The sequence below is a fragment of the Amblyomma americanum genome, chromosome 10 (genome assembly GCF_052857255.1).
Source record: "Amblyomma americanum isolate KBUSLIRL-KWMA chromosome 10, ASM5285725v1, whole genome shotgun sequence".
Taxonomy (NCBI): domain Eukaryota; kingdom Metazoa; phylum Arthropoda; class Arachnida; order Ixodida; family Ixodidae; genus Amblyomma; species Amblyomma americanum.
The window spans coordinates 18,556,847-18,584,254 of NC_135506.1; the positions used below are offsets into that span (position 1 = coordinate 18,556,847).

General features: G+C 45.9%; 2 protein-coding genes across 13 annotated transcripts in view; one reads left to right on the forward strand and one right to left on the reverse strand.

Moving 5' to 3' along the window:
* Window positions 1-3,109, forward strand: part of LOC144107596 (ras-like GTP-binding protein RHO) — a 45,086-nt gene extending 41,977 nt beyond the window's left edge. For all 5 annotated transcript variants that reach the window (XM_077640688.1, XM_077640690.1, XM_077640687.1 and 2 more), the window contains one exon: window positions 12-3,109. In XM_077640688.1, the coding sequence (XP_077496814.1) occupies window positions 12-50 (39 nt within the window). In that variant the 3' untranslated portion in view covers window positions 51-3,109. The remainder of the gene's footprint in view (window positions 1-11) is intronic.
* A 44-nt stretch (window positions 3,110-3,153) lies between these two features.
* Strip (striatin interacting protein) lies at window positions 3,154-27,165 on the reverse strand. 8 transcript variants are annotated; one of them, XR_013309318.1, is made up of 17 exons: window positions 27,067-27,165; window positions 26,581-26,647; window positions 26,434-26,508; window positions 25,664-25,919; window positions 24,309-24,484; window positions 22,797-22,924; window positions 17,458-17,646; window positions 15,403-15,510; window positions 14,533-14,892; window positions 13,860-13,931; window positions 13,692-13,766; window positions 12,956-13,053; window positions 10,750-10,977; window positions 9,511-9,577; window positions 8,581-8,685; window positions 4,367-6,897; window positions 3,154-4,316 (listed from the first exon to the last, which is right to left on the reverse strand). XR_013309318.1 is itself a non-coding variant. In XM_077640686.1 (16 exons), the coding sequence occupies exons 1-16, from the start codon at window positions 27,070-27,072 to the stop codon at window positions 6,397-6,399; spliced, it is 2,511 nt and encodes an 836-aa protein (XP_077496812.1). In that variant the 5' UTR covers window positions 27,073-27,165; the 3' UTR covers window positions 3,154-6,396. The 8 variants fall into 8 exon arrangements, 6 of the variants coding, with proteins under 6 accessions (XP_077496812.1, XP_077496807.1, XP_077496808.1 ...); XR_013309316.1 differs by having other exon boundaries at window positions 26,581-26,671; window positions 27,067-27,160; XM_077640686.1 differs by having other exon boundaries at window positions 3,154-6,897.
* Window positions 27,166-27,408: the final 243 nt, after the last annotated feature.

The following is a 27,408-nucleotide window of genomic DNA, read 5'->3' on the forward strand; positions in this document are numbered from 1 at the left end:
CTCTTTTGCAGGTCAAAAGGCCGAAGAAGCCAAAGTGCGTTCTGCTCTAGAGTCGTAACCTTTTAATTTTTTTTTCCCGTTCCCGGTGAGAAGCCAGAAAGGGGGCTGGAGGAGCTTCTCTCGCTGCAGTGTCTTCGCCGCTGCCGCCGCCGCTTTGTGCGTGCTGTCTGTCTCTCTCACTCTGTCCTTCTTCCTCCGCCGTTTCCTTCTCTCCCCGCCACATCAACCGCCCCCCCTTCCTCTCTGCCCCCATCGCCACCTCGTTGGGCGCACACCGCCACCGCACTTTGCTATGAGCATGCATGTCGTGAAGACGTGGACCAAGCATGGCGGCAAGAAGCACCTCCCCACCTGCGACGGACGCGCAGCCTGCGTCTACTAACCTTTGCCAGGGCTGCGGTTTCCTCGATTCGTTCGAGCTCCCGGCGTCGTCGACAGAAGTGCTGCCACCTGTGTGCTGCCGCTACTGCCGCTTCGTTGTTTTGTGCAAAAAAAACTTCCAAGTTTGTGTCGCGTTTGTACGAGGGCATTTCTTGACTGCATCACACCCGCAGGCAAGAGGTAAAAACGAAGCACGCCGAGACTTAACTGCACACGAATCAATGGCACTGCCCTGTGTAACAAGAGGCCGGCGGGTTTGGTGTGTTTGTGTGTGGGACAGTTTCGATGAGGATGTCACGCAAGAGTTCACTGGCTGGCCACCCGATTTCTGTCTGTATAGCTGCAAGTGCAGTTAGGAGGTGCTAAGTTGTTCTTCACTTTTGGTTTGGGGTAAGTGTGATGTCTCTCGTCCTTGCCTGTCATGTGGGAGACGGAACTGCACGAGGATGGTTGGTTTGACATTGGGGCGTTACGTGTGTGGGGTGGCAAGAGAGATGAGCCTTTGTTAGACATTGTGCTTGAAACTTGGTTTGGAAAATGAAATGGACTGCTTTTTTTTTTTTCGTATTTAAGTGACAGCAAAAAAAAGGTCATTAATGTAAATTTGGTGTGCTGCAGTTCAAAGTTTGCGCGGTGGTTAGTAACTATGTGTATGAATTGTTGCCGTTTCGGATATGCGAACACTGACACCGACTGACAGTTGTGCTTTGCAAGGTAGAAGCCCGTTTTTTTGCACTGCGCGGACTCTCTTGTAAAGTTTTAGCCAAGAGCCAGGGGGCTGAACTTTGCCGCACTTATTGTCGATGCTTGCAGCCTCTAGACCAAGTGCCTGGAGAGAAGGTCTTTTGAATCGCCTTCAGCTTTTTTTTTTGTCACTGGTAATGTCTGTGACTTTTTAGTTGCCTTTGTTGTAGCACAGGGAATGGAAAGCCGGGAACTCTCATGTTGTCAAGTTCTCTTGATTGATGAAAAGACTGAGGAGGGTACCCAAGAGGCTGGCATATCATTTATGTATATGTATTGTGTTCCTAATTTTTTCTTCAAGCCATCAGGAGCTAAAAACAGCTGTTCTGCAATTTCGTGCAGACTTTGTGGTTAAGTATGAAGTTTTGTTTCGGAGCATGTTCTACTGTTAAACTGAGCTAAGGTACCAACCATTGCCTGCTGCTGTTCTTTAATGTGCCTCTAAATGTATGTCCCCTTTCTGAAACAGCAGTCTGAGCTAAAAGCAGAAAAATGGGTCTGACGCAAGTCCGACCAGTTTCTAAAAAAAAATCAAAGGCTGTGCAGATCTGTTTGCTGCGTTCTTTAGAGGAAGTTGTTTCACTTGCAAAGTACTTATTTGTTTTGGGCCTTTTGAAATGCAACACAAACTTGCGGATGCTTATGTTTTTCGGCAGTTTTGACCTCTCATCTGTTCCTCGTGCGCCTTTTAGTCACCCTGTACATTGCTTGCAGAGCGAGCTTTGTCTGAAAAAAAAGAAACAGGACCAGATTTTTCTTTGCCTTCTTGTTTCGCTTGTGTGATAAGCGTGTTGTTCAAGAAGTCAGTAGAGGAAATTTAAAGAGTATCCCTGAAAGTGGCGAGCGTTTTGTGTTTGAGAAAAAGGGTGGTGTCCTCTGAAAGTGGATCAATTTTTTTTTTTTCAGAGCTTTGTACACTGAGCCAGCAATGTTGACAAGTGGTGTAATCTAGCACTGCATTACATCTATTAGAGTTTTTGCATTGTTCCTGTAGCTTGCAAGTGCTCCCTTGCAAACCTTCTTTTGGCTGTATGGGTTAAATGGTTTATTTTGTAGTCTTGACGTCAATATAGTGCCTAAATTTCTGCACCATAGTTTTATCAAGGATGTGTCTACTTAATCTTTTGCTGATCCTCTTAGATTACAGTTGAGCAGCAATTGGAAATTTAATTTGCAGTTTCTCGCAAAGGTTGTCACCAGCAGTGTGAAAGTTGCGTGGATGTGGTGCAGCATTGCTGGCTTCATGGCATCACCAAGCTTCTCACTTTCTCTGTGCACGGGCATAAACACAAACAACGCCGGGCACATTTTTGACATGCACTTGTGAGCGAAGTGATTGTGTCTGTTTCTTCTTTACTTTTTGTTGTAATTGAAGTTTTTTCTTATCCATCTGTGGTGTGCGTGGGTGTTGTTCATGCTTGCATAACGTGTTTATGGAATGGCAGGCGTAAAGAAAAATTGCGAAGAGCTTTGCGAACGTTGTCGGTGTACCGTGTCGTTGCAGATTCTTTCGCAGCTTATGTCGAGAGCTAATCACAGCTCTGGGTTGGTTACTACCATATAGCACTACCTGGCGTGCGGCCTTAAATCTTTTTTTTTTTTCCTCAAGGCTGCTGCTCGCGAGTTAATCCTCCTCCTCCAGATTTTTTTTTCTTAGGCATTTCTAACTGGAACAGTAGGTGGCAAGGTGCGACGATGATGAGCCCATCTTTATAACTACGAGATGTCGCGTCGCTATCTTTTCCACCCTTGTACATATTAAAGATGAAAATGCTACGTCCGTGTTTTTGTTTTTTGACATCGTTTGTTGCTGTTCTTCTCACCTCTCCCTTTTTCTGTATACCAGTGCCGAGCATTTTGTGATCGCGGCGCGTTTTTTATACGGGGAAGCAAGACAGCTTATAGTGCATTGTTCTCTCGGTCATGTGTGTGTATGGTAGGCCTCCTGTAACTATTATTATTAAAGCATACTTTTTGGTGATTACTGCCTTGCTTTCATGTTTTGGGAAAGACAAACATAGGAAGCCATTTTGATCGTGTAAGCACCGTTTATTGGCTCTTGAGACAACAGTGGAGTTGTTGCATTCTTTACATTTAGTTCACACACAACGGAGATCTATGTACAGAATCTGCATCGAGCAAAGGCAAACATATCTCTGGCATCATCCTACGATAAACATAGTGAAGTACTGCATTCTTCGTCTGCCTCTATTGCAAGTTTAAATGTCACCGGCTGTGAAGAATGCCATGTGCATTGAAACACTGAAAATGGAAATTCCACCCCGGCACAGAATTGTAGTGAGTGCCTCAATCTAGTTTCACACAAAGAACATTGCAGGGAATCTGGCAGCACAGGAACTGCCCGTGTGGCTGGAAAGTACACAGATCATGGAAATTGCCTTGTCTGCCCTTGGAACTGCATACCATCAGCTTCTCTGGGCCAATTTACATCGTCATATGCTGTGAAAACTCTTGAAGGCCACACTTTTTTTTTGTTGCAAAATTTGGTTGCGAATTTCCGTGTGACTTGCACAAATAAAAAAAAATGTTTTCTCTGTTATCTAGCTAAAACTGGGTGTGACCCTTGCACAAGATTATATGGCATATAATGGCTAATAAATTAGTAATAATATATGAGATTTGCCTTCTGCATACACTTTTTTCCCTGTTTGCAAAGGTTGAAAGAGGAATTTTGGCACAAATGAAACTACCGATTAAGCATGGGCAGTGATATGTGTTGACTGATGAATCACTGCCACTGCTGATGAATGAAACATTCCAAAATGAATTGTGCTGATGCCTTGCTTGGTCAGGCGAGTTCAACATGCCTTAGCACAAGAACTCAACAAAGTTTGTAAAAAAAAAAAAATAGTTGCAAGAGATCCATGTACTCCCCATCAATTCTTGGTTGGTTGAACGATTGTCCTCTACTACTTTTAGTGTGAAGGACTAAGTTTTTAGCATGCCATTTGCATACTGGCGACATCTGAAGGATCCAAAGAGAACTATGCACTTGCTAAAATCTGATTTTTTACCGCAAAAGTAATTTGCGTTTTGGATCACATGCAGGTGCACCGATGTGATAAAAAAAGCTATAAAAGCTTGTACTTTCCACCAACAGGTGTAGCCAGTAGTACACCCACCTCGAGTGGGTCCTCGGTTGTGTAACAAATGGCTGCCTTGCAGTTGTGCTAAAGGGGAGTTTTTTTTTCCCTTCCATCCGTAATGCCTTGCTCTGGGCTAAAAAAAAAAAATGTGTTGAAAGCACGACCCCTGCACAGTGTGCTTATGGAAGTTGTTCTCGACATCCCATGGTATCTTTTCTTCTTTCTCGGTGGTACTCCTCTCCTCGCTGGTGGGGAGAGGCTCGCATTATCGGGCAGTGTGTGTATAGGGCTTTGGGGACCGTCTACGGCAGGCATGGGTTTCTGCCAGACACAAAAGCAACCCAAGTACTGGCTGCGAACAACACAAGCAGCCACCAGCAGTGTCTTTCACCGGAGGGGCTTCATCCAGCAAGACGATGCCACCACACAAGGGGATTCAGGTTCAGCACCCAAACAGCAATGGTCTGGCACAGTTACGTTCACTGCTTCTCAAAGGCTGTGCTCTAAGCCTAAATATGTGCAACTGCCGTGTTTTTGGATTTTACGCATGCAAACAAAAGTGCTCACTTGAGTTTCCCGCCAGATTTCAGATTTGCTAGGAGAGTCAAACACTGCATCACGCATGGGCACAGTGCAATGGACAAACACTGGCCCAGAGACAACGCATGCACAGCAGCTATTTCACGACAAATGAAAAGCAAACATTTGGCATGTGCACTCCGTGTTCCCGAGAACAGTTTTTTGCTACAAGGTTTCTGCCAAAGTGACCAGCCAGTGATCGCCAGATAAGTGCATTTACAATGCTTACTGCAAATCGTGCTGTGGGCAAGTTTTCTTCACGGGCTACTAGTTTTAAAACAGGCTTTATAACCGTTGCTACAGATCTCTATTAATTAGGCCCTACTGGGAACACAAAAATTGCCCGCGTTAGACCGTATACACCGGCGTTAACTGTGTTTAGGGACGAAGGCAAGACGGAAGGAAGGACACCAGCACTGTGCAGTGGTGACGTCTTTTCTTCCGTCTCGTCTTTGTCTCCAAGCACTAACAAGCCTAACAGTACGCCTCTGTTTGACAGGTTTGAATTTGTGCCAACATTTGCAGGGCTACCCTTTGTCACTGAATAAGAAAAGTAAAAGGTAACACATAATAAATAGATGCACCAATGCAAGCTGCATTCTGCCATCCGTCGGCAGGCTGCTAGAACCGGGAAGCAGTCTGGCTACTAGCCTCTATTCTGGTCATTTTATAATCCATCGCATTACTACCGGTATTGCCAATCATTGTTACTTGAAATTAGCTCGAGGGATGACAGGCATGGAAATTATAGGCACTTCTTGGAGGTCTGCCTAGAGAAAAGTCTCACTGTTACGGTTAAATCCATATTTTCTGTCAGACACTAGACAAGCCAGGTACAGAGTGTCTATTTCCCAGCATTCCTGCCTCTCTCCATGATGACTGAACGGCCACAGCACCACTTTTCCCTCTAGGTATACCTGAATTTTGAGAGACACTATGGCCCTTACAGCCGCTCCCTTGTTAGCTCCGCGTCCAAATTAATAACCTCTAGCTTTTGCTACGACCATAAACTATAGGCAGCCACAACCAGCACTAGTATGGTACTATATAAAAAAAAAAAGCCGAGATTTTTCGTATCCGTAAAAGCAAAGCATCACTAAACAAATCTGTGAAGGACTGTGCTGCGCTTACAGTGACGACATTTCAGACAACATTCACATCGTGCATTTGTTTTAGACCAGGCTGCAATGTCAGATGCAGGAGTGAATCACACTGACATATCGAAGCATTACTGAAACTAACGGCACTCCTTTCAAAACTGCTGCCTTAATGCAAGGTTAAGCACCCAAATTGTTTCTGTCATTTTTTTCGGACTGCGGACTACTGAGCCACGGGGCATGCACATACATCGAAACACATCTAAGTTTTCATTTCACCACCTACATTTCATTTTGCCCCCAAAATGCGGCTCTCGATAAAAGATGGCGACGTATGCCAAATTGCGTGGAACACTTAAGTTCGCATTAGTAGTACAGCAACGGACGGTGCCAGCAGGCATGCTTTGGCTCTCAACGGAGGGGAATGACTAATGAGGCAGCATCCAAGGATGAGCAGAGAGGAGGAAGAAGGAGAGGGGGAGAGTGCCTCAGAGGTATCCCGGGCAGAGCAGCAGGTCCCAGTCGACGTTGGTGCGGAACACGTCGCCCTGCAGCCACTGCTGGTAGTGGAGCTTGAACTCCGGGCTGAGCTCCACCTCTCGCCCCAACACCGAGAGGAAGCTGTTGTCCACCGGCTGGAAGTCGGCGATGAGGTCCTGTTGCTGCTGCTGCTGCTGCTGGGAGGAGGAGGAAGGCTTGTCGTAGCGGCGGCTGTGGAAGCTGTTGATGCTCGCCTGCAGCGAGAACTCCTCGGCCTGGAAGTCCCATGGGCGCGCGTCGAGGTCATTTCCATAAGCCCAGTCGTCGTTGAGGCGGTGCCTGACCTTCTGGTAGATGGCCGACATGGTCTTCATGTTGGACTTGCGCCACTGGCGGCCCAGATACTTGGTCTGCATCTTGAGCAGCTTGAGCACGTACAGCTGCAGCGTGGCGTGGCGCACCTTCAGCGCCCGCTTCAGGATGGGCGCCGACTTGAACACCACCAGCATCTGCGCAGTGGCAACAGGACACATCGGGGTGGTGTTTTCAATGTGAAAGTTGACTGCAACGTCTACTTCAGCAATGTTCCCGAAATACGCATTGGGTAGTTTGTGCGATGCACGATGGTGAGATGCGACGTGAGAAAATAAGGGACAGAATGAAGCACTGACTAAAGAATTAGGGCTTGCTCTGTGCTTGTATGTGTTAGACAATGCGTGCGTGGTGAATAAAACAAAACTGGGATGAGCACAGGGTCACCCCTGTTTTCAGAGTTTGCTAATAATACTGAATGATGCACAAGGATAGCTAAACACGATGCAGGTCATCCAAGCGCATACAACAGGAAAGTAAAGGAATCCATGTGGTCAATTGGATGTGACGACAACCTTCAAAGTTTGGCCTCAAAAGTAGCGCTTGAATGGCACTCGAACGATTCCTTAGAGTATTTAACAGGCTCTCCATTTGGCAAATGTTGAAAAAAATCAAATCTGGCAGAAAGGCCAACTGTTTGCGTGCGTAGAAAGGATTATCCTTTGGAATAGTTCTATCAATCTGCCCTCGACATTTTAGTTAACGCCCATGTGATGTGTAATCAGTGCTGAAAGTAGTATGTCTCAACCACAAATCTCATCATGTCTCAATGTCTAGTCTGTCAATATCTTGCCAAGAAGTGACACTGCCACGTTTCTCACTGTTTAAAAACACAAGCCCCACCCAAGTCAATTAGAGACACTGAGACATCGTGAAGTTTGCCTGCATCAATACTATATACACATTACAGCGTTCCGATGACGAGGTTGTTACTTTCACTGAAAACAAATTTATATGCTAGAAAAGGCCAAACAATGCAAACAACAAGCTGTAGGCAAAAAATGAAGTCCAACAAGCAAACTGCTCGGTCAACACTGATTTTCGGTTGCTGATCACTGAGGCTAAGCCACACATTCAGTTGATGGTCACAAAGCACGTTTTGGCCACAACATCACAAGTTTGAATCTAGTGGCATGAAAATATTGTTCCATTTTAGAGAGCAGCTCTAAAGAAACTTCATTCCTGGGGTTGAGCGGTGTGCCTCATCATCGTAACTGGCAGAGCAAACGAGAAGCAAAGTGGAGGATGAAAGTACGGTGATAGCGGAAAGTGAAAGATAAGGGTAAGGTAGGATCACAAGAAGGAAAGCGGAGGAAGGTATGACAAAGAATGAGGAGGAAAGTGGAGGAGGGGGACTAGCGGGCGAGAGCAGTCGCACTGCTCCTTCTGCAGCAGCTGCTGGGAAAAGTGCCACCCGAGCACAGGCTCCATGGCGGTAGCAACAAATTATGAATTCATGTCGCTGTGCACTTGGTTGAAGCCGAGGCCAAGTGCCGCCACCATCTGCCACTGCGTGTTGAGTCTCCGAGTGCCCGTTGTCCAAACACTTGCGCTCGAAGTTCGCATTACTAAGTAGCATAACCATCCAGGGAAATTTTTTAAATTCGATTTTCTCAGCAATAAATTCGTCATTTGATGATCAACAAACAACAGCAGAGAAACAAACAGCCTTACAATAAATTTTTTTTTTCTAAGAACAAAAATTAGTTGGAGTTGTACTCGGCGTCCCTCTAACTTAACTTCGGGCCACATAGGCGACAAAATCAATATGCACGGCATTAACAGTCAGCAATGTCCGAGAGATGTGTCTGGTGACTGACCATGATCCGCGAGTGCTTCCACTTGGTCAGCTTGTTGAGCACTCGCAGAAGGTTGATGCAGGAGAAGACATTGCGCCAACAGTATGGCTGCTGCTCACCAATCTCCTGCAGAAAACCGGCCAAGCAGGAAGCCACAGTTTAAAAATTCATAAATTGGATGCGGGCTTTGAAATCTTTCACACTACAGCTTTTGTGTATCCTGCAACAGCAGCCTGGAGTCGAGTGGTCCAGCTTGCACTTCAGATTGCAGCTGACGCAGTAAATCCATCAATTCCAGAATGCTTGCTCAGGATGAGTGAATATTTGCACTCTTCGCGATAGCAAAGTGCGTTTCAAAGGTTATCGCACCATCAAGACTGTAACAGCAAAGGTAGGACTGCTTTTGAGCTTCCGCCACTGAATCCAGTTCAGAACAGAGGGTTTTCTCAATGTCTATAAACATCTGAACAACTGCACAACATGAGCCCTGCACCATGCCTTTGCGACTCTGCCAGTATCATACGAAAAAAGCGTTGTTTTACAAAATTTGAAAGGCACACCGCATATACAGGGTGTCCAAGCTTAACAATATCCAAGGTTTTCAAAAAGCTATACCACCCCACGGCAGTGAAACCAACAGAGTGCTGCTGGAAGCCACTGCACCTAGTCTGCAGTAGTTTTTTAATCTCCCTGGTTAATGAAATCTAATTAGCTGCCTTTTAAACTCTTGCTTTCAGAAACAGCTCTCAAGTGGCTCCACTTATGTGGGACGATCCGTCTTTTGTGAAACGCTGATTACTTTTACCCACGACACCCGTATGCTCATGCTCCTCATGGTTAGTAGTGCTACAAAGAAATGTGATGTCACAGCATGATATCAGTTTCTCTCACATGCAACTCGTAATAATACTAGGTTTGTACCAAGTGAGATAGCAATGGGTGCATACGAACCAGTGTCTCTGCAGTCAGCTCTGGCTGCTCCCCGATTACACATGCCGCAAAGTCAATCACGGATATCCTGTTTAAAGGAAGAGGGGTCGGGAGCAGAAAGCAAGTGCTGATGAATTGTCTCGGCTTCCAAGTTTGCAAACACACAGATAAACTGGAGCCCCTTTTGCTCTGCCCAATAGAAATTATCCGTGGTTACTGCAGCTGATGTCCATGAACACACATCATAACCAGGGCTCAATTAGTGGTTCAATAATAATTAGGTCCTCCCTGCTGTGTCAAAGTAAGCTGCACATGCATTGCACCCATACATGAAGGCTCCTGCTAATTTATCTGAAGCTCTGCAATTGCAACACACAGGAATGTACACAAAACCACATAAAAAGCCAGTTAAATTCCTGACACTAAATGGCTGGGTGCAACTGTACAAGCAGCACGGTTACCTCTGCTTGTGTTGGATAGCACTGCCACCCTTTTTTTTTTTTCCTGCAATAACAAAAAAATTGCTGGTGGCTTAGCTCTGGTTAACCCTGGCCGAAAGCGAAAAGCTGCATCTCCCTGGCTACATTTGTGGTCGAGCGACTGGCGGTTTCCATAGATAGCCATACTGACACACACACAGTAGTAGGCATTTTCTTTTTTTTTAAACATCTTGCTTTCTTCAAAACGACATTCAGGGCCCTCACACAAGACAGTATATATTTAATATAGCTGCAGTAATATTTACAATTGTATTATTGCTCGTTACATGCGGAGATATGGAAGCAAATCCAGTTCCAAACGACCACAAACCCTGCAGATAATTTCAGAAAGCCAAATTGAAAAAGAAATTGTTTTTTTTTTTGGGAAAAGGAACTGGCATAATGTGAGGGAGGCAGTGAGACAGGCTTTTGTCATTTCCTTTTCTTAACTTTCATTTTCCTTCCCTTACAGCATGCTATTAGCATGGTTGCCATTCCATGTCCACCAAGATATTTGAGACAGGTGTAATTTTTTTTTCTTAAAACCAACTTTCCTTATTTCCTTTTCTTTAAACCAATTTTCATTTCATTTTCCTCCCCTTACTGGCGTGGTCCGGGTGTCCACCGAGATAAGTGAGACTATGTGAGACAGGCATCAATTCCTTGCGAGATGACTTAGGTGTTTGTGGCCAGCACTTCAGAATGCCTATGAATAAGCTAAGAAGCTCAGAGACGAAGTTAGCACACCACGCCGAGAAAGCGAAAATGGGCTCTCACTCACGTGTTCTTTGCCGCAATGTAGGAGTTGATGTTCTGGTTGAAGAATTTCAGCACCAGGGGAATGCAGTTGGCAAACATGAGCTGCTGGCCCATGTACTCAAACTGGAGCACGTGGTTGATCTTGAAGTGCTTGAGCAGGAGCAGCAGCACGGCCGAGATGGCCTTGATGATGATCTCCTTGTGACGGTTCACGTCGATGCCCAGCTTCATTGACTGCAGGACAGTCACGCTGACGGAGAACACCAAGCAACCAAAGCTTAGTCAAACACAACAAAACAAACGCCTTACTTTACAGTCACGGAGAGCACATAAGCTAGAAGTATGAGAGGCTTTCCTGCCAAGAAATTCTTGAATGTGTCCTTGGCCACTGAAGGGGGGACACTGGTCTTAGACCCGTTTTCCTTATGTTTAGTCCAATCCTAATGAAACTGTATCAACTTGCTCAGTTTTTTATACTGATTTCAAATATCGAATTGCTTTTTAAACTAACTCGTTAGTTCCTAAGATAATTAAAATTAATTAGTCATTTATTAGCACCTCGGTACAAAAAAATGGCTAAAAAAAAATAATTTTTAACCCATGGCTACATAGTATGGTGAGTGAAGAGTGCAATAATCGAAGCAGTTTTTTCATTTTACCCTCATTAGTAATTTTACAGCACTTAGAATAGCAGCATTCAAAGTGTGAATATCATGCATACTTTGCAAAATTATAAACTCTTGAAGCGTGATTGAACAATTGTGCTTCGATTATTGCATACATTGGGCCTTCAGCTTCCCTTGAAAAACAATATGACATGTCTATCTGCCCTAGGTGTTGAGATATTGATGTACTAAGACAGCCAGGTGTCCAAAATTTGAATGGTGTTAAATCGCCTGCTCCTGCACAAATTGAGCCCACACAGTGATCTAAATTTAATGTTACGGTCAAAATACAAATTTCCTGGAGGAGAAAACTGGTAGAGTTGAAGAATAATAGCTATAGGCTCCAAAAATGTCATTTAAAAAAAAAATTGATTTTTGGGTCATTTTTTGGTCCCAAAGACCAGTGTCCCCCCTTAATGCGGAAAGCTGGGCTGGTTGGTGATCTTCAGATTCAAAGCACACGGTAACTAGCGCTAAAGACAAGGACTGAAGAGGGACGGCGGACGTGGTGTCAGTCTCTCGTCAGTCCTTGTCTTTAGCGCTAGTTACCATGTGACTTGAATCCTTGACCATAACTGGCTGGCGATGATGCTGGCTGCATCGTTAGAAATTTTGAGAACAATTTTGATCTGATAAGCTGTGTTCGCTTATATTCTCTTTTGCCTGTCCCCGTTCATTTTGCCCACTATGTTTTTTTGTGTCATTATGAATCAAATGGTACGTGACGTAGCATTGTGCAGTAGACCCCATCTGCTTCATTCTGGCCAAATTACACACACTCCCTCATTAATAGATGCACATACGGCTCAACAAGGCCAGACTAAGCGACCTTTATCTTATCTTTAGTTAAGCAGTGAACCAAAACAGGCATCACGGGACTGTTTTGTAACTGACTTACCACTTAGTAGAAATCGGTAAACTAGGTTCCGATTCCTAGTTTGGGAACCCCTGACCTTTTAAGGAGCTTTGTACACAACTGCGCACATTGCAAACTTGGAGCTTTTTCAGAGAATATGATCTACCTAGCCCCGATTCCCTTGTTTCAGGTGAATTTAGCATCTCTGATATGGCATATAGGGTGCTTTTTTTATGCCAACTAGTGAACACAGCAAATAACCCTGCTCAAAACGGTGCACTGGCAGCATGTCCTGCGTCATTTTCTAGTAGAAGGATTTTTTCCATGACTATGTCAATTTCTTTTTTCCTTTTTGAATTTACAGCGTCATGGGCATCTTCAAAAAGAAAATGATTTCTCCGCTTCCTGGGTTTTCATTTTTGCAAATCATGATCTTTAGTTACTACAGGTTCCAACTATACTGATAGAGTAGTTGATAAATAATTTTGTACATGGATGTAAAGAAATTGACCACTGGAATTGGAAAGCCAACGAATGGGCTTTCTTGACACCTGGATATATTACATTTAGGAAAAACAAATATTTGTTTTGAACCGAAATGATAAATGGCGCCTGAAATTGTTAAGGGAGTCGAGCAGCTAGCAAACATCTTTATCCTGGGCAGATGACCTTGCAAATATCCCCAAAGCAATCATGATAATCCTCACGGCATTTCCTCGGGTAGTACGTCAGCCATGATGTTCACGGATTCAGTCTTGGCCTTGGAAGTTGGTGCAGCGGCCAGCAGAATCTTCAGCAGCGCAATCTGGACAAGTAAAGATGGCACATCAATGCTGGGTGACCTCTGCAATGCTCCCTTTTTAAGAATGTCACAGCAAACCGGGATTAAAAAACGTTCCCCTGCAGGAGCAGGGCAGTGAAATACAGAATGAGCACTGAAATTTAAATTACAATCCACTGCCACAGTACCATAAACCTTCATTATACTGTAATTGAGACAAGCAGAGAACTCAGTAATAAACAGTACTCTGGTAAAATACCAGAGGAGATTTAATTAAAGGGCAGGAATACCAAATGCTTGGTTGCGTGTTTTTTTGCTCTGGAATTGTTGGTTGGTTTATTGGGTTTGAAGTCCCAAAGTGACTCAGGCTATGAGGGATGCTGTAGTGGAGGGCTCTGGATAATTTCGACCACTGGGGGTTTATTAACATGCACTGACATCGCACGGATGTCTAACGTTTTGCCTCCATCGATATGAGACTGCCGCAGCCGGGATTGACCCCGCATCTTTCGTGTAAGCAGCAGAGCACCATAACCACTGCCCCACTTCAGCGCCTTCTCTTTAACCATGTTCAAATTGTGAACCATATCTGTGGATTAGAATCTATCATTTTACAACTATACGACCGCAATTCAGAACTCAACAGCAGTCTTGAAACTCACCATGTACTGAGGCATGCTGGGCAGCATGGCCTGGTACAGAATTTCGGTTGGCGTGGCCGGAATCTCGTGCTCCTTCTAAAAACCAAAAAGAAATTCAGCTCGAAAAAGAAAAATACGACCACATCTTTTTGTCTTTCGGATGGTGCAACAACTAGATTATCAGCTCACCATTGACAGTGGATGTTTTGCGATGTCTTCTTCCTTTTTCATCTGCACCTCAGCCAATGATGTGTACATGTGCTGTTAAAAAGAGAACAGAAAAACAGAAATACACAGTCTTTGCTGCCAAATCCACCTTGACACAGCGGAAAATTGATAAGTAAACATGAACAAATGATACCAAGTGTTTCACAAAAGGTGATCGCTAATTTTTAAAAATGGCCTTTTTGAGTTATGAAGACTGCTTCTGCGGCAGAATACTATCAGTGCCGGCGGACATCAGAAAACAGGGGAATAAGGTTAACTAGTTAGCCGGTAAACTAATTTCCGATAATTAACTTTTTAACCACTACAAATACACACCTGGTTGCAATTAGAGATTTGTAGCGAGTCGTTAGTAATAGTCATACATATCAGGCTTTAAAATTCTCGAAAATGCGATTACCCTAGGCATGATACCAGCGCTTCGCCGCTGGCATTAAACGCAACACTCCCTGCAGTGTAAAGCAAGCACAGATGCTGTAGTAGGCTACTATCGCAACATCTTGCCATGCCTCGCGTACCTTACCCACTTATATTTTTAGCAGGGACATCTGCCGTGACGCTTATTCAAGGAAAGCCGTAGATGAATCTCTTGCTGTAAAACACAATTGCACATGTTATGCACTTGGCAATGTCGCACCTGTTTCAGTACACGCAACCCCTCATGGATGGGTTCCGGCAGGCCAGCCAAGGAGGTCTGGTCATTGGGCAGCTGGTACCCGACAAACTTGAGGCGCGTCGCATCCAGGAACTCCTTGATGTCCTTGGGGCGCACTTTGGGCACCCAGGGCAGCCCCAGAGCCGCATTGGCCTCCGAGAGCACCGAACTGAAGCCACCGGTCTCGTCCCGTGACAAAGGCGGTTCCCGGGGAGCGTCAGTCAAATCGGCTGACTGTGGCTCCCCACTTCTGCCTTCCGCAGGTCCCGGCGCGGGGGTGGACGGCCGCAGAGCGGCTGCGGCAGCTTCAGGGTCCTCGGGCAAGCCAGGGGCCGAGGTGTCCTTGGGGAAAGAAATGGCTTGGGTTTGTCGGTTTTGTGGCACATAAGCCGCCATGGCTTCATGCGCCAAACACGAGGTTGAAAATTACCGTCAGTTTTAGAAAAAATTGCAATTTCTTTGGAACCTTTCCCTCTTCTTGAGTCCTGAAGACGTATTAATAGTCTAGAACTGCATTCTTTTCCTAAAGGTAAGCTAGAGTGAAAGGAAATGTGTTGGACACAAAAATAATGCAAAATGGTATTTTCTTAGGTTCTCCAAACAGAACTTATGGCATTCACGTACGGTACCTGCCGACCTGTAAAAAAATTGAAGTGGGCATTCATGTAATACGATCCAAGTTCCAGCTATATCGCTTAATCTTTTGTGTAAAGAATTTAGTGCGAACTTTAGATGACAGGGCTCAATGAGGATGTCCACGCCAATGTCGTGGAAATTGAGGCCTGTCCCGTTAACGGCTATTGCTGTAAAAAAAAAAAAAAAAAAAAAAAAAAACAGGAGCGCCACGCTCACCATGGACATGCTCTGGCGCTCCTCCATGTCCCTGAGCTCTTCATCGGCACCAGACTCTCCCTCCAGGTCTTGGAAGTCATCCATGCTGCTCTGCTTCACCAGGCTTTGCTGCTGGGAAGGACCAGGCAGGCAGCATTTATTTGCGGGTTCTGTTTCGCACAACACTTGTCCTTTCACAGGAAATAGCAAGAATATTGCGATGAAGCAGCCGAAGAACTGTGCAGTGGTGCAGGCAGGAGCGCTCGCGCTAGGCCAGCGGCCATTAAATCACCTCATTGCCATCTATCATCGAGTCTCTGTCTTCGGCTGGCTGCCACGCAACATTTGGTGGAGGTGCGGGGTATCATGGACATCCTGGTCGTGGAGCTTCGGCGTCCTGCGTCAGCCATGGTCATTGGCTGTGAGTTCTTGGACTGCATCACTTGGCCGTGCCCCAGCCTTTCAAACCCGAACTGACTTCGCCGTTGTTACTCCCCCCGTCCTCCGGAGGCCCAGACCATTCAACACGATGAACTGAACCCGACGCAAGGACCTGACCTACCCGAGGCGCCGCTTACATCTGAAGACACCGTTCCCCTGCCACGCCGTTTGGCGCGTCCTGGAGCCTCGACCAACGGATCCTGGCAACCTGTGGCCCGGAAGCTACGCAGACCAGGAATCATTCAGCCATCTCATTCATCGTGGCAGGCAGCACCTCACCACTTTCTCGTTCCTGTCCAACCATCCTCTTAAGCCCGCAACCACTTCGCGAGTCTCTTTGTCACCGATCGGGACAATCGCTCGGTGGCCCCGGGTAGTGTGACAAAGAAGACGAACTGTGCAGTGGAGTGGGCAGGAGCGCTCGCGCTAGGCCAGCGGCCTATAAATCACCTCATTGCAGTCGATCATAGCGCCTCTTCCTTCGGCTGGCCGCCACGTATCAATATTTACAAACTTAACCTTTAGTGCCTTCCAACTGAAGGTCCCTCAGTTTTTGGACATATTGTTTTAGGTTGGATAGTACTGTGAGTGATACAGCACTTCTACTACTCTTGTACCAGTCCTATTGCTACTGCAGCTGCTATTGGTACTTAGAACTAGTAGTACTAACTATACTAATTGTACAGTTGTACTATCAGTACAAACACACCTTCTAAAAAATTCTACTAGCCTTTTAATATCACTGATGTTCAGAAACCATGCGCTGTTCCATAAGTCAGTACAACCTTTGAAGAAAACGACCCGAACACAACGTGCAATAAGTTCTGACTCGAACTTCATGCTGCTAATCACAAAGCGGAAGCATGGAAGAAAAATGTGAAGCTAGAAAAACGTACCTCAGGACAAGAAAATATCATTCATCACCATTATCCCTTATCACAACATTAGGCCACCCTGATGGGTTTTGCATACGGGAAACTATAAGCAAAACGAGACAAGCAAGGGCCACATGTCATAGGATGCAGACAAAGAACATTGGCTGTACAAGAGACAAAAGAACACGATGAATATGATGAAAAAAAACACAAAAATATCAACTCATCTCTCAGCGCTTTACCATTCATATAGGTTAACTGCTGTTTAGTACTATCAGGAAGAATGAAGAAGAAACAAAATATGAACAATCATGCTGTTTGAGCCCATACTGTCAAATTTATGATAGCAGCCAAACATCAGCATGCGCATCCCTTTGTGTATGTGAAAACATAATCGTTGCGGGCGAGGTGGGTTTAGAAGTGGGAAAGGCTGCATGTGTAGGTGGGTTTTCATTAACAGTCTGTGCTTTCTTTCATAAACAAGATTTCAGCACCAAAGCACAGGCCCCATGTGAGCTAGTTGTCAAACATGCTGCTAGGAGGAAATTGGCATAGATGGCAGGAACGACACATCAACATAATGGTGCTACACCTGATGAAACTCTGAGATAAGGGTGCTAATCATTACAAAAAACCGATAGAACTGTGCTAGTCCTGAGCTAGTCCCAGCGAAGCAATGAGATGAGGCTTCTAGTCTCTGATAATCTTGATGCAAGACTGGGAGGGTAAAGGTGCTAGTCTCATGCTAGTCCTGACTGACCCGCTTGAAAGGACGGTTGGTTTTGCGCTGCTGCTGGGCCTCGATGAGGTCGGCAGCCGAGGTTGGGGGCGAGGAAGCACGCATGGTGCGTGCCACCTCCACTGTGTCCTCGGGCGCAGGAGGCAGCTGGTGAGCCGCCCGGTACTGCGCCTTGAGTGTGCGCAGCTGCGGCGTCCCGCCTAGGGAAACCTGAAAAATGTGCACAGTAACATGTCGAAGAGCAATGTCAGAGCTGATGGGTCAAACTAAACAACTACACACAAGTACAACTTCCAGAAACTACCACGCTCTGCGGCCAACCACGAGGTCACGAGTTCATATCCCAGTCATGAGTACAGCATTTCATGGATGAAAGATGAAAAAATACCTGTGTACACAGCAAAGTGAGACAGCTCGGAAGAGACAGGACAAAGTGAGAGACATGTGTCCTGCCTCTCCTGCGCTGTATTTCTTTGCTGTGCCACACCAACTAGCCTTATTGTGAAAAAAACGCCTTTTTTTTCTTCTATTTCTTTACATACTAGAAACATTTTGAAGAAACACTCGGCGATCACACAGGCCCTGGTAAGGATGATGATGCTCGACACACTAGCAATATTTTTGTGACGTAGTGCAAGTCATGCACACGCGCCTAGCCGGACAGAAGCAGCCCCCATTTCTGTTATCTAACCGCTTGCCTATATAACCGCTCGCCTTCTTCAATAAAGCGTCATTCATGCACCATGCTTCGTCGTGTCCACATGGTGTCAGAAGTGGCCGGTTAGCGATCGCGCAACGCAACCGGGCAACGTAACCGACGGCAGAAGCACGGCAATCCGGGAGGCCCGGGTAATTTCATCGGACCAGAGCCATGACAGACGCCAAGCAGCACCGCGCCCAGCCTGCCGCCCCCGTCACTTCGCTGCTGCCACCACCGAAGGCCCTGGATACAACGGGAGATGTCTGGCATAGCTGGGAAGCATGGAAGCAAGAGTTCGAGCTCTTCTCAACTGCAACCTACCTGGACCAACAACCGAAAGAGGTACAGGCAGCCACTTTTCTCATCAGTATTGGAGAAGACGCACGCAAAACGTACAGCACTTTCGTATTTGATGCTGGAGAGGATAAAAGCGACATTGCTGTACTGAAGCGAAAGTTTGAAGCGTTCTACAAACCAGCACTAAACCTAGCTTATCACGAGTTTCGATTTGGAAAGCGTGACCAGAAGGAAGACGAACATTTTAACGATTGGTTAACGGAGCTGCGTGTACTAGCAAAAAGCTGTGAATTCGGTGAGCTGGAAGAACGCATGCTAAGAAGCAGAATCATTCTGGGAATGAGACAAGAAGCTTCAAGAAACGCTTCTTTCTGAAAATGCTTCCTTGGCCAAAACTGTTGAAATGTGTCGAGCTCGGGAACACGGCAAAGAGCAAAGTGAAGAAATACACTCCAGCAAGAACTGTCAAGTGGACGTCAATGCGGTCCTCCAAATGAAAAGTCGCTGTAACAAATGTGCTCGTGTTCACAACAGTGAAACATGCCCTGCAAAGGGACGCACGTGCTTAAAATGTGGCAAAAGAAATCATTTTGCAGCTGCGTGCAAAACGAAGAGCGCTAACCTCTGCGTGAAAGAGCAAAAAGTGGCGTCACTGGAAGCGAATTCAGACGGACAGGCAGATAATTTCTGGTTGCAAACTTTATCGCCAAGCAGCAAGAAAGACGACCGCTGGACTGCAATCGTGAAAATAGAAGAAACGCCCGTTGCCTGCAAGCTTGATACAGGAGCCAATTGCTCGGTCATATCACGCAGCCAGCTGCAGAAGATAACTCAAAAGCAACCCGAAAACTGCGCTGTCGTGCTGAACACATTTTTTGGCTTTCAGAAAAAAGCAACGAAACGTAGTCACCTTCATGTGACCGGACCCGAGGGAACATTTGAAACGACATTCTTCGTAATGGAAGACGACATACCCGTGACTCTTAGCGGCTCAGTTGCCGAGAAGCTAGGCTTGATTCGCCGAATTGCTTCCCTGGAGCACCAAGAGCTGTACGACGTAGTCAAGCCGTATGAAGACGTCTTCTCCGGATTAGGCGAGCTCAAGGGTGTCGTCTACCACTTGAAGCTCAAGCCAGGTTCCCAAGGAGTGGTCAAAGCAGAACGCCGGATTCCGTTCGCACTCGAGGACAGAGTAAAAGCGGAACTGGACCGCATGGAAGCAGCCGGAGTAGTTTCCAAGGTGACCGAGCCAACCGAGTGGTCCAGCCACATGGTTACCGTCATAAAGAACGACAAGGTACGCATATGTCTCGATCCATCTGATTTGAACAAAGCGCTGCTGAGGGAACATTATCCTATGCCAACGCTAGAAGACATTGCACCGTCTCTGTGTGGAGCACAATACTTTTCGACTTTGGATGCCGCTACGGGATTTTGGCAGATAAAACTGGATGAGGAAAGCTCCAGAATTTGCACAATGAGCACTCCGTACGGTCGTTACAGGTTCCTACGTATGCCTTTCGGCATTTCTTCGGCTCCCGAAATATTTCAGCGCGCCATGCACAAAGTATTAGAAGGTCTCACTGGCACAGCAGTCGTAATGGACGACATTCTAGTCTGGGGTCGCACTAAAGAAGAGCATGACGCAAATCTTGTCAATGTGCTGACAAGATGTCAGGAGCACAACTTGAAATTGAACAAAACAAAGTGTAACTTCTTGCAGGAATCCGTCAAGTACCTAGGCCACGTGTTGACGCGCGACGGGTTGAGCCTGGATCCAGGGAGACTGGAAGATATTTTCCACGTGCAGGCCCCTTGCAACCGGAAAGAGCTACAGACATTCTTGGGTATGGTGAACTTCGTTTCCCGCTTCATTCCTAATATGTCAACGCTCACAGCATCACTCCGAGAACTTTTAAAAAAGAATGCTGCATGGGTTTGGGAAGACAGACATCAAAAAAGCTTTGAAGCACTGCGCGAAGCACTAGCAACGGCTCCCATATTGGCATATTACCAGAAGGGCAAACCAATCACCCTATCTGTAGACGCCAGCCAAAACGGAATTGGCGCTGTGATAATGCAGGATGGACACCCCTTAGCTTACTCATCTCGCTCGCTGACAGAAGCACAGCAAAGGTACGCGCAGATAGAGAAAGAGATGCTAGCAATCGTCCACGGCTGTGAAAAATTCAAGGACTACATTTTCGGGCAGCCAGAAGTCATTGTGGAATCTGATCACAAGCCGCTCAAAATGATTTTCCAGAAGCCATTATGCCAGTGCCCTCTCCGCCTGCAGCGTATGCGTCTAAACCTACAAAAATACCATATAAACGTCAAGTATACTCCGGGAAAACAACTGTTCATCGCTGACGCGTTATCACGTTTTCCTAATAAAGCACAGCTCGTAGAACATTGCGCGCATTTCCACGTTAACACTATCGCTTGTCTTCAAGCTTCAGACAGGCGCCTGGAGCAAGTTCTGCGGGAGACGGACCGTGACCCAAGCATGGTGAAACTTCGCCAGTATGCAAGCACAGCGTGGCCCATTGACAAGGCTGACGTCCCTACCGAGCTACGCAGCTACTGGAGCTTCCGCGACGAGCTGCATACTGATTCCGGCCTTGTGTTCCGGAGCAATCGCCTTATCATTCCTGCCAGACTGCGCAGTGAGGTACTGGCTTCTCTTCATGCCGCGCACACAGGAGCAGAAAAAATGAAGGCACGCGCCCGAACCGTTGTCTTCTGGCCAAGTATAAATAGCGATATTGAGGAAGTCGCTCAACGCTGTCAAACATGCCAAAAGTACAAATCAAGAAATGCGCGACTACCGCTGTTAAGTCACGAGATACCAACTCTGCCCTGGGAGTCAGTAGGAGCTGATATTTGTCATCACAACGGTGCCGAGTACTTAGTCGTTGTTGACTTCTACTCTTTCTTTTTTGAAATCAGGCTTGTGCAAGCGCCGTCAGCCAACAAGGTTATTGCAGCATGCAATGACATCTTCGCAACACATGGCTTCCCAAGGCGACTTTGCACAGACAACGGACCACCCTTCAGTAGCCAACAGTTCAAGGATTACGCCGATAAGATTGGCCTGCAACACGTCCGGTCTAGTCCGTACTATCCCCGCTCGAATGGAATGGCAGAAAGAGCAGTACAGGAAGCTAAGAAGCTGTTAAGGCGGTTCCGTTTCGGTAGCACTGAGTTTTGTGCCGCATTGCTTGAGTGTCGAAATTCACCTCGGGACTCTTCTCTGAAGTCCCCTGTGCAGAGGCTCATGGGCCGACAGACAAGAACGCTGCTTCCTGTACCAACTAGCCACCTACAGCCACAAACAGTGCCACCCAAGACCGTGCGACGAAGGCTAGAAGACATCAGGAGCAAGCAACGCTGCTTCTACAACAGAGGTACACGGCCTCTTCCAGAGCTTCGCACTGGCTCGACCGCAACTATGTACAATGTGCCCTCAAGATCATGGTCCCCTGTCACGGTCGTACAGCGGGCTGAGACTCCTCGTGCCTACATCGTCAAAACGGAAGAGGGTCAACAGTTTCAGCGCACAAGAGAACACCTCAATCCGGCTCCTCCTCCCTCGTCTCCAGACCACAAGACTCCCGCGCCGCTGCCAGCTGTGGGAGTCCCAGACACTACAGGGACATCCGAATCTACACAGCTCTTTACATACTAGAAACATTTTGAAGAAACACTCGGCGATCACACAGGCCCTGGTAAGGATGATGATGCTCGACACACTAGCAATATTTTGTGGAACAGCTATCAAAATAACACACACTGAGAACTTGCTCATCCATGCTGTTATGAGAATGCCACAGACAATAACATCAGTTGTGCTGATAGACTGGGAAACACAGCAGACTGCACTCAGTGTGCTTTTCTTCTTTAAAAAAAGCAGACACCATCATATTAACCCTCCCCAACCCAGGCAACGTGGACCCAAGAATCAAGAACCACTGATATCGGATTTTTATCTCTCTTGCTGGCCCCTACTCATCCCCCAAGACCAAACAAACCCCGTCCTTCACATCTATTTTAACCTTAAAAGGCCTCACTCCAGACCGGCTGCTGTCATTCACGAAGAAGAAACTGTGCCAGCTACGAAAAAAAGGGTTTTAAATTAAGGATCTTTACTGGAGACAATGCCTCCTTTAGCTGAAACAAAGCGTGTAACAAAGAGCATGCCTGAAAAGCAGTGGATGTGGTAAGAAGAGACTCTCAGCTCCCATTCTGATTGTGAGCAGAAAATGTGTGGATTTTTTAGTAGTGGTCCTTTCAACCTGGACAGCTTCATAGACGAGGCTAACGCGGAAGAGAGGAGGAGGAGGAGGAGGAGGCAAGTGCGGACCAGAATGGTCTTCCAGAGCAACAGCAGGACTTTCTTGATCGGGAAGTGGGGCGTGGCACCACTGCAGAATCTGATGATCATCTGGAACAGGGTGATGGCCAGCAGCTCTTCACCCAGGAGTGGTTGTGCTGCACAGGACACAGGCAAAGAAAGGGCACTCTGTATACCTGACAATGCGCTACGTTTTGCAAGCATTCCAAACATTATCCTCCATCTGCCTTTACCGAGGCTGACAAACTCAAAATAGCGAAGCGTTTGAACGTGATTCCATCTTTTTCATAACAGCAAGTGGCACACGCCTGATTGCAACTTGTTCGCTGCTACAAGAAGCAGTTCCTGATTGGACACAGAGAACCAAAAGCATTTGAACCCACTTTTTGCAAACTCCTTCACACAAGGGCTTTGACAGACACCTGTCTTCTATAAATACCCTATTTACTCGCATTATGAACATGCTTGCATAATGAATGCATTAATCACTTTGGTTGTCAAAAGGTGCAATCTTTTTCCCTCGCGTAATGAACACACCATATTCTTTTTGCACACAGTCTATTGCTGCTCATAGTAAATGCTAGATGGCGCACTTCTGTGAACACCGAAACAACTACGCAGTATTATAAAGTGCCATGTGTCAAATTTCAAGACTGGACAAACAGTCAATAAAAATGCTGTGCATAAAATCTGAGAACCAAGCGAAATCGCGACTGGTCACAGAGGGTTTCTCAGCTCGATCTGCCGTAACGAGGATCGCAGAAATAGTAACTTGTTGCAATTGGCCCTCGTGCTTAATGCCGTCGCTTGTGTTACGAGTTGTTCTCTCTTCGCAAAACAGTCTCCGATTTGTCAGTTAAGACACAAGTTGTGGACTATACCCTTGAACACAGAAACTACGCTGAAGAGAGCATTTTGTTTTATATCGAAGGTGAGTCATACGAGATGAAGTATTTATTGAAGTTGCCAATTTTCTGTCCAATTTTTACTGCTTAAAATTTTTTCTCAACATTTTACCACTGATTTTCTAGGAAAGAGATGTAATTAATATGCGAGTAAATACGGTGCTCAAATTTCTTTGAGAACCAATGGGCATGTTACATTGCACCAGTGTACGGCTGAGTTGAATGCAATATACATGGCAGCCATTAAAAGTCTCACACAATATTCCCTCCATGTGTTAACAGAGATAGCTGCTGTCCCTGTGTGCTGCATGGCATGCCAGATGCATCAAACCACCAGCAACTAACGCAACTGCCTATTCTTGACAGCTTGAGGAAGCACAGTGTGTAGTCCACATAGCTGTGAACTCGACTCTCCAAACTGATGCCAAAGCTGTGTCTAAATTTAAAACACTGAACAAATAGTATCATTTCCACTATGCAAGGCTAACCGAGCATAGACATTGCATGTTGCTCGTGCCATCCGTCATGTCAGCATGTGGGGCTCATTTGGTGATTCAGTAGGCGGCTTGGTATTTTATATCAGGACGAAACTAACCGTCGCTGAAAATCCACTTACCCAGTTCAGCGGCGAAAGCTGTGCGATCTCGCTTCATGTCGTCGGTGTCAGTCTCCGAGGAGACACGCATCACCTCGACGAATATGTACAGGACGCTCAGGATCGCCCTCAAGTCCGTGCTGTCGCCCAATGACACGGCTGGCTTCCTTAGGGCAGACGTGGCAGCACTGCTATTTCTGAACACAAGCCAAGCCAAGCGTTACCACAGTGGATAGCTACAGCACGCTTGCATGCACACGCACACAAAGCAAATGTAGTCACACATAATTTTTCACGAAACAAACGAAACATCTTTGCTCAATATTTAAGCCTAAAATTAATCATTACTGTGCCATGCAGTAATCTTTGTTTCCCTCAGAATAACTGCAGCCCTCTGTGCCAGACGAATGCAAATTCGACATCACAGTCAGACACTTCGGGGTCTTATGGATGTGCACACATTTTACTGAAACTTCTACTGTAGGTTCTCCTCAGTCTTCTTATCATTTACACCAAATTTTGTAGCTGGGCAACATTGTGTTCCAGGGAAAATCAATTAAAAAATTTCCCCTTTCTTGGTCCCAGTCAGATTGCTTTCTAAGGGCAACCTGGCCTGTATCACGTCGCAAGCTGCATGTGTGTCGATATTTTCCCTGTGTTTGGCGAAGAAAAAAAATTTTTGAACCCGTATTAGCCCATTTCAGACAAATAATGACTGAAGTTATCATTTTCAGTCGCCAGTTTAGCTGTTTGATGCGCACATGAGCAGTTTCGTGGCGTGATCTGCAATGTCATTTTTGGTGTCGCGTGACATCATGTGCTGGCCAAAACTCAGTAAGCTGTTTAGTCATTTTCGGTTTTGGTTCCATGTTTTCCTGCTTTATTAGTGTTTTGACCATTTTCTTGGAAATATTTAAATCACAATGGGAGAGAGAGGTACAAACACAATCAAGAAAGATTATCTGAAACTTTCAAAATTGATCTCGAAGCAATTGGAATGCTAGCAGTTTAGATTGCTTTCCAATTGGTTCCATTCGTGTTTTTGACATTTCCTGTCTTTTTCAACTGGGAAAATGACTTCATAAGGCTCGACATACTGATAATGTTTTTCGTATCAGAATTATAGTGGAACATTACCTTAGAGAAGTTTCTGGGTTTAGCAGCCCTTCGTGAACTTAGTCTGCAGAGTTTATGTGAGCATATATACTGTAGAGCCTTTGTGACCTTGTGTACTGCAGAGCTTTCATGAGCTTATATACTGGAGAGGTATCCGTCACAAATGTGCCATGGTAAAGCAATAACCATTAACCATTTAACGTTTAAGGTTAATGAAAAACGTTAATGAATTAATGTTAAATGCAATCACTTCAACTCACTCAATCTCCATGTTGAGCAGCTGAAGAAACACATGAAAGAATCCATGTCGGTAGAGGAGGAAAACATTGCTTCGTGCCCTCTGCGGCTGTTCTTCGAGTGTGGTGCACTCGCCAAATGCCCCCTGCATGATGTAGAGGACAGAGCGCACGGCCAGCATTCGTGCGCCACGGGGGCTGACTTCCACACCGTCCATCAGTCGCAGTGCGACGTCTTGTCGAGCCGTTTCGCTCAGTGTGTGCCATTTTGGTTCGAACCCTGAAATGATGACATGAAACACTGACGGTGACCTACAAGAACAGAGCAGCAATGCCATGGAGACACCAAAAATGGTTAACGTTTCTGGCGTTGACTAAAAGTCAATGATATCAATTAGAATCAACACTGCTTTAACACGCTAAATGGCCACTATGTATGACAGCCACAACGCTGTTTTGTCTGAAAATCCTAGTATATGCAGTAAAACACGTGCCAAAAACTTGGCTACAACCAAAGGGCGCAATAATTATCACTAGAAGCATTTATTACTGGTATGCCAGGGACATTTTCGAATGACATTCAAAAATTCAACAACATTCAATGTTGTCTCGATCTGACAACATTCAATGTTGTGAGTGATTGTTCACAAAAAGAGATACGGAAAGGTGTGATTCCTCGTTAGCTCGTTTTCACTAAATAGCGGAACAAGAAAGAAGAAAGCACGCTTAAACAATGAGAGCGCAAATGATGCCTTTATGATTAACGAAACGCGGATGCAGCTCTGCTTACTTACCGTACTCTTTCATAGTGTCTTCGAACGCCTTCTTATTTTGGAAGAATTCGGTTTCTTCCGTGTACGTGTAAAGTTCTGCGAAAGGAAAACCGAAATTAAAACCCGCGGTCGGCGACTCGGGGAGCGCAAGGCAGGCGGTCGACTTACCTGCGATCTCATTTTCGTGTGTGTCGGCGTCATCATAAACAAACTCCAGATCTGGCGTATCCCCAGACTGCTGAAAATAACAGTTGCGTACCTGAATTTGAGATGCAACAACGAAATGAGTCACAAAAAGTATTGGACCAGAGTGTGCGAGCACGGCAATCGATTTATCCGCAGCAGCGCTCTAAAGATGTCGGGAGGACAACACGGGCTTAGGAGCTGAAAACGCTCTGCACTAAAATGAAGCGTGCTCCTTCTAACACATCAAACAACACTTCAAGACGCAAGGTCAGAATGAACTAAATGTAAGCGGCCGAGCGATCCTCAATGACAAGGCATCCCAAAGTAACAAGCGATTGTCAATGGACCTGTCCGTCACTAGACGATTCTCACGTAAGCCTTCACACGTCAGGCCAGCATGCCGGTACAGTAAGAATAAGACTAAAGCTTCGCAAAAGAGGTATAGAAATATAGCGGTAAAGTGCTCACCTCCATTGTATATGAGAAGTTTCAACCACATCAACTCGGGACAGGAAAACAGCAGTCGCAAACTACTTCTTTGTACCAAAAAAAAAAAAACGACAAACCGGAAACGGAAAGCCTAAAACAAAACTGTTCGAAGCCACAGCCAGCATTGCGTTCGCAGCCGAAGCCACACCGAAGTTGAAGCCTAGGTGGCATGGGTCATTGGCATTGCTTTCGGTTTCAGTTTTTGTTTTTTCGCTTGGAATTTCGCCTTTTCGTTGGTTAACTGAATGAGGAGACCAACGAAGTTGTAGGGAAAGACATTAAAAAAAGGGTCCTTTACATGTCAATAGGACGGTACTAGTA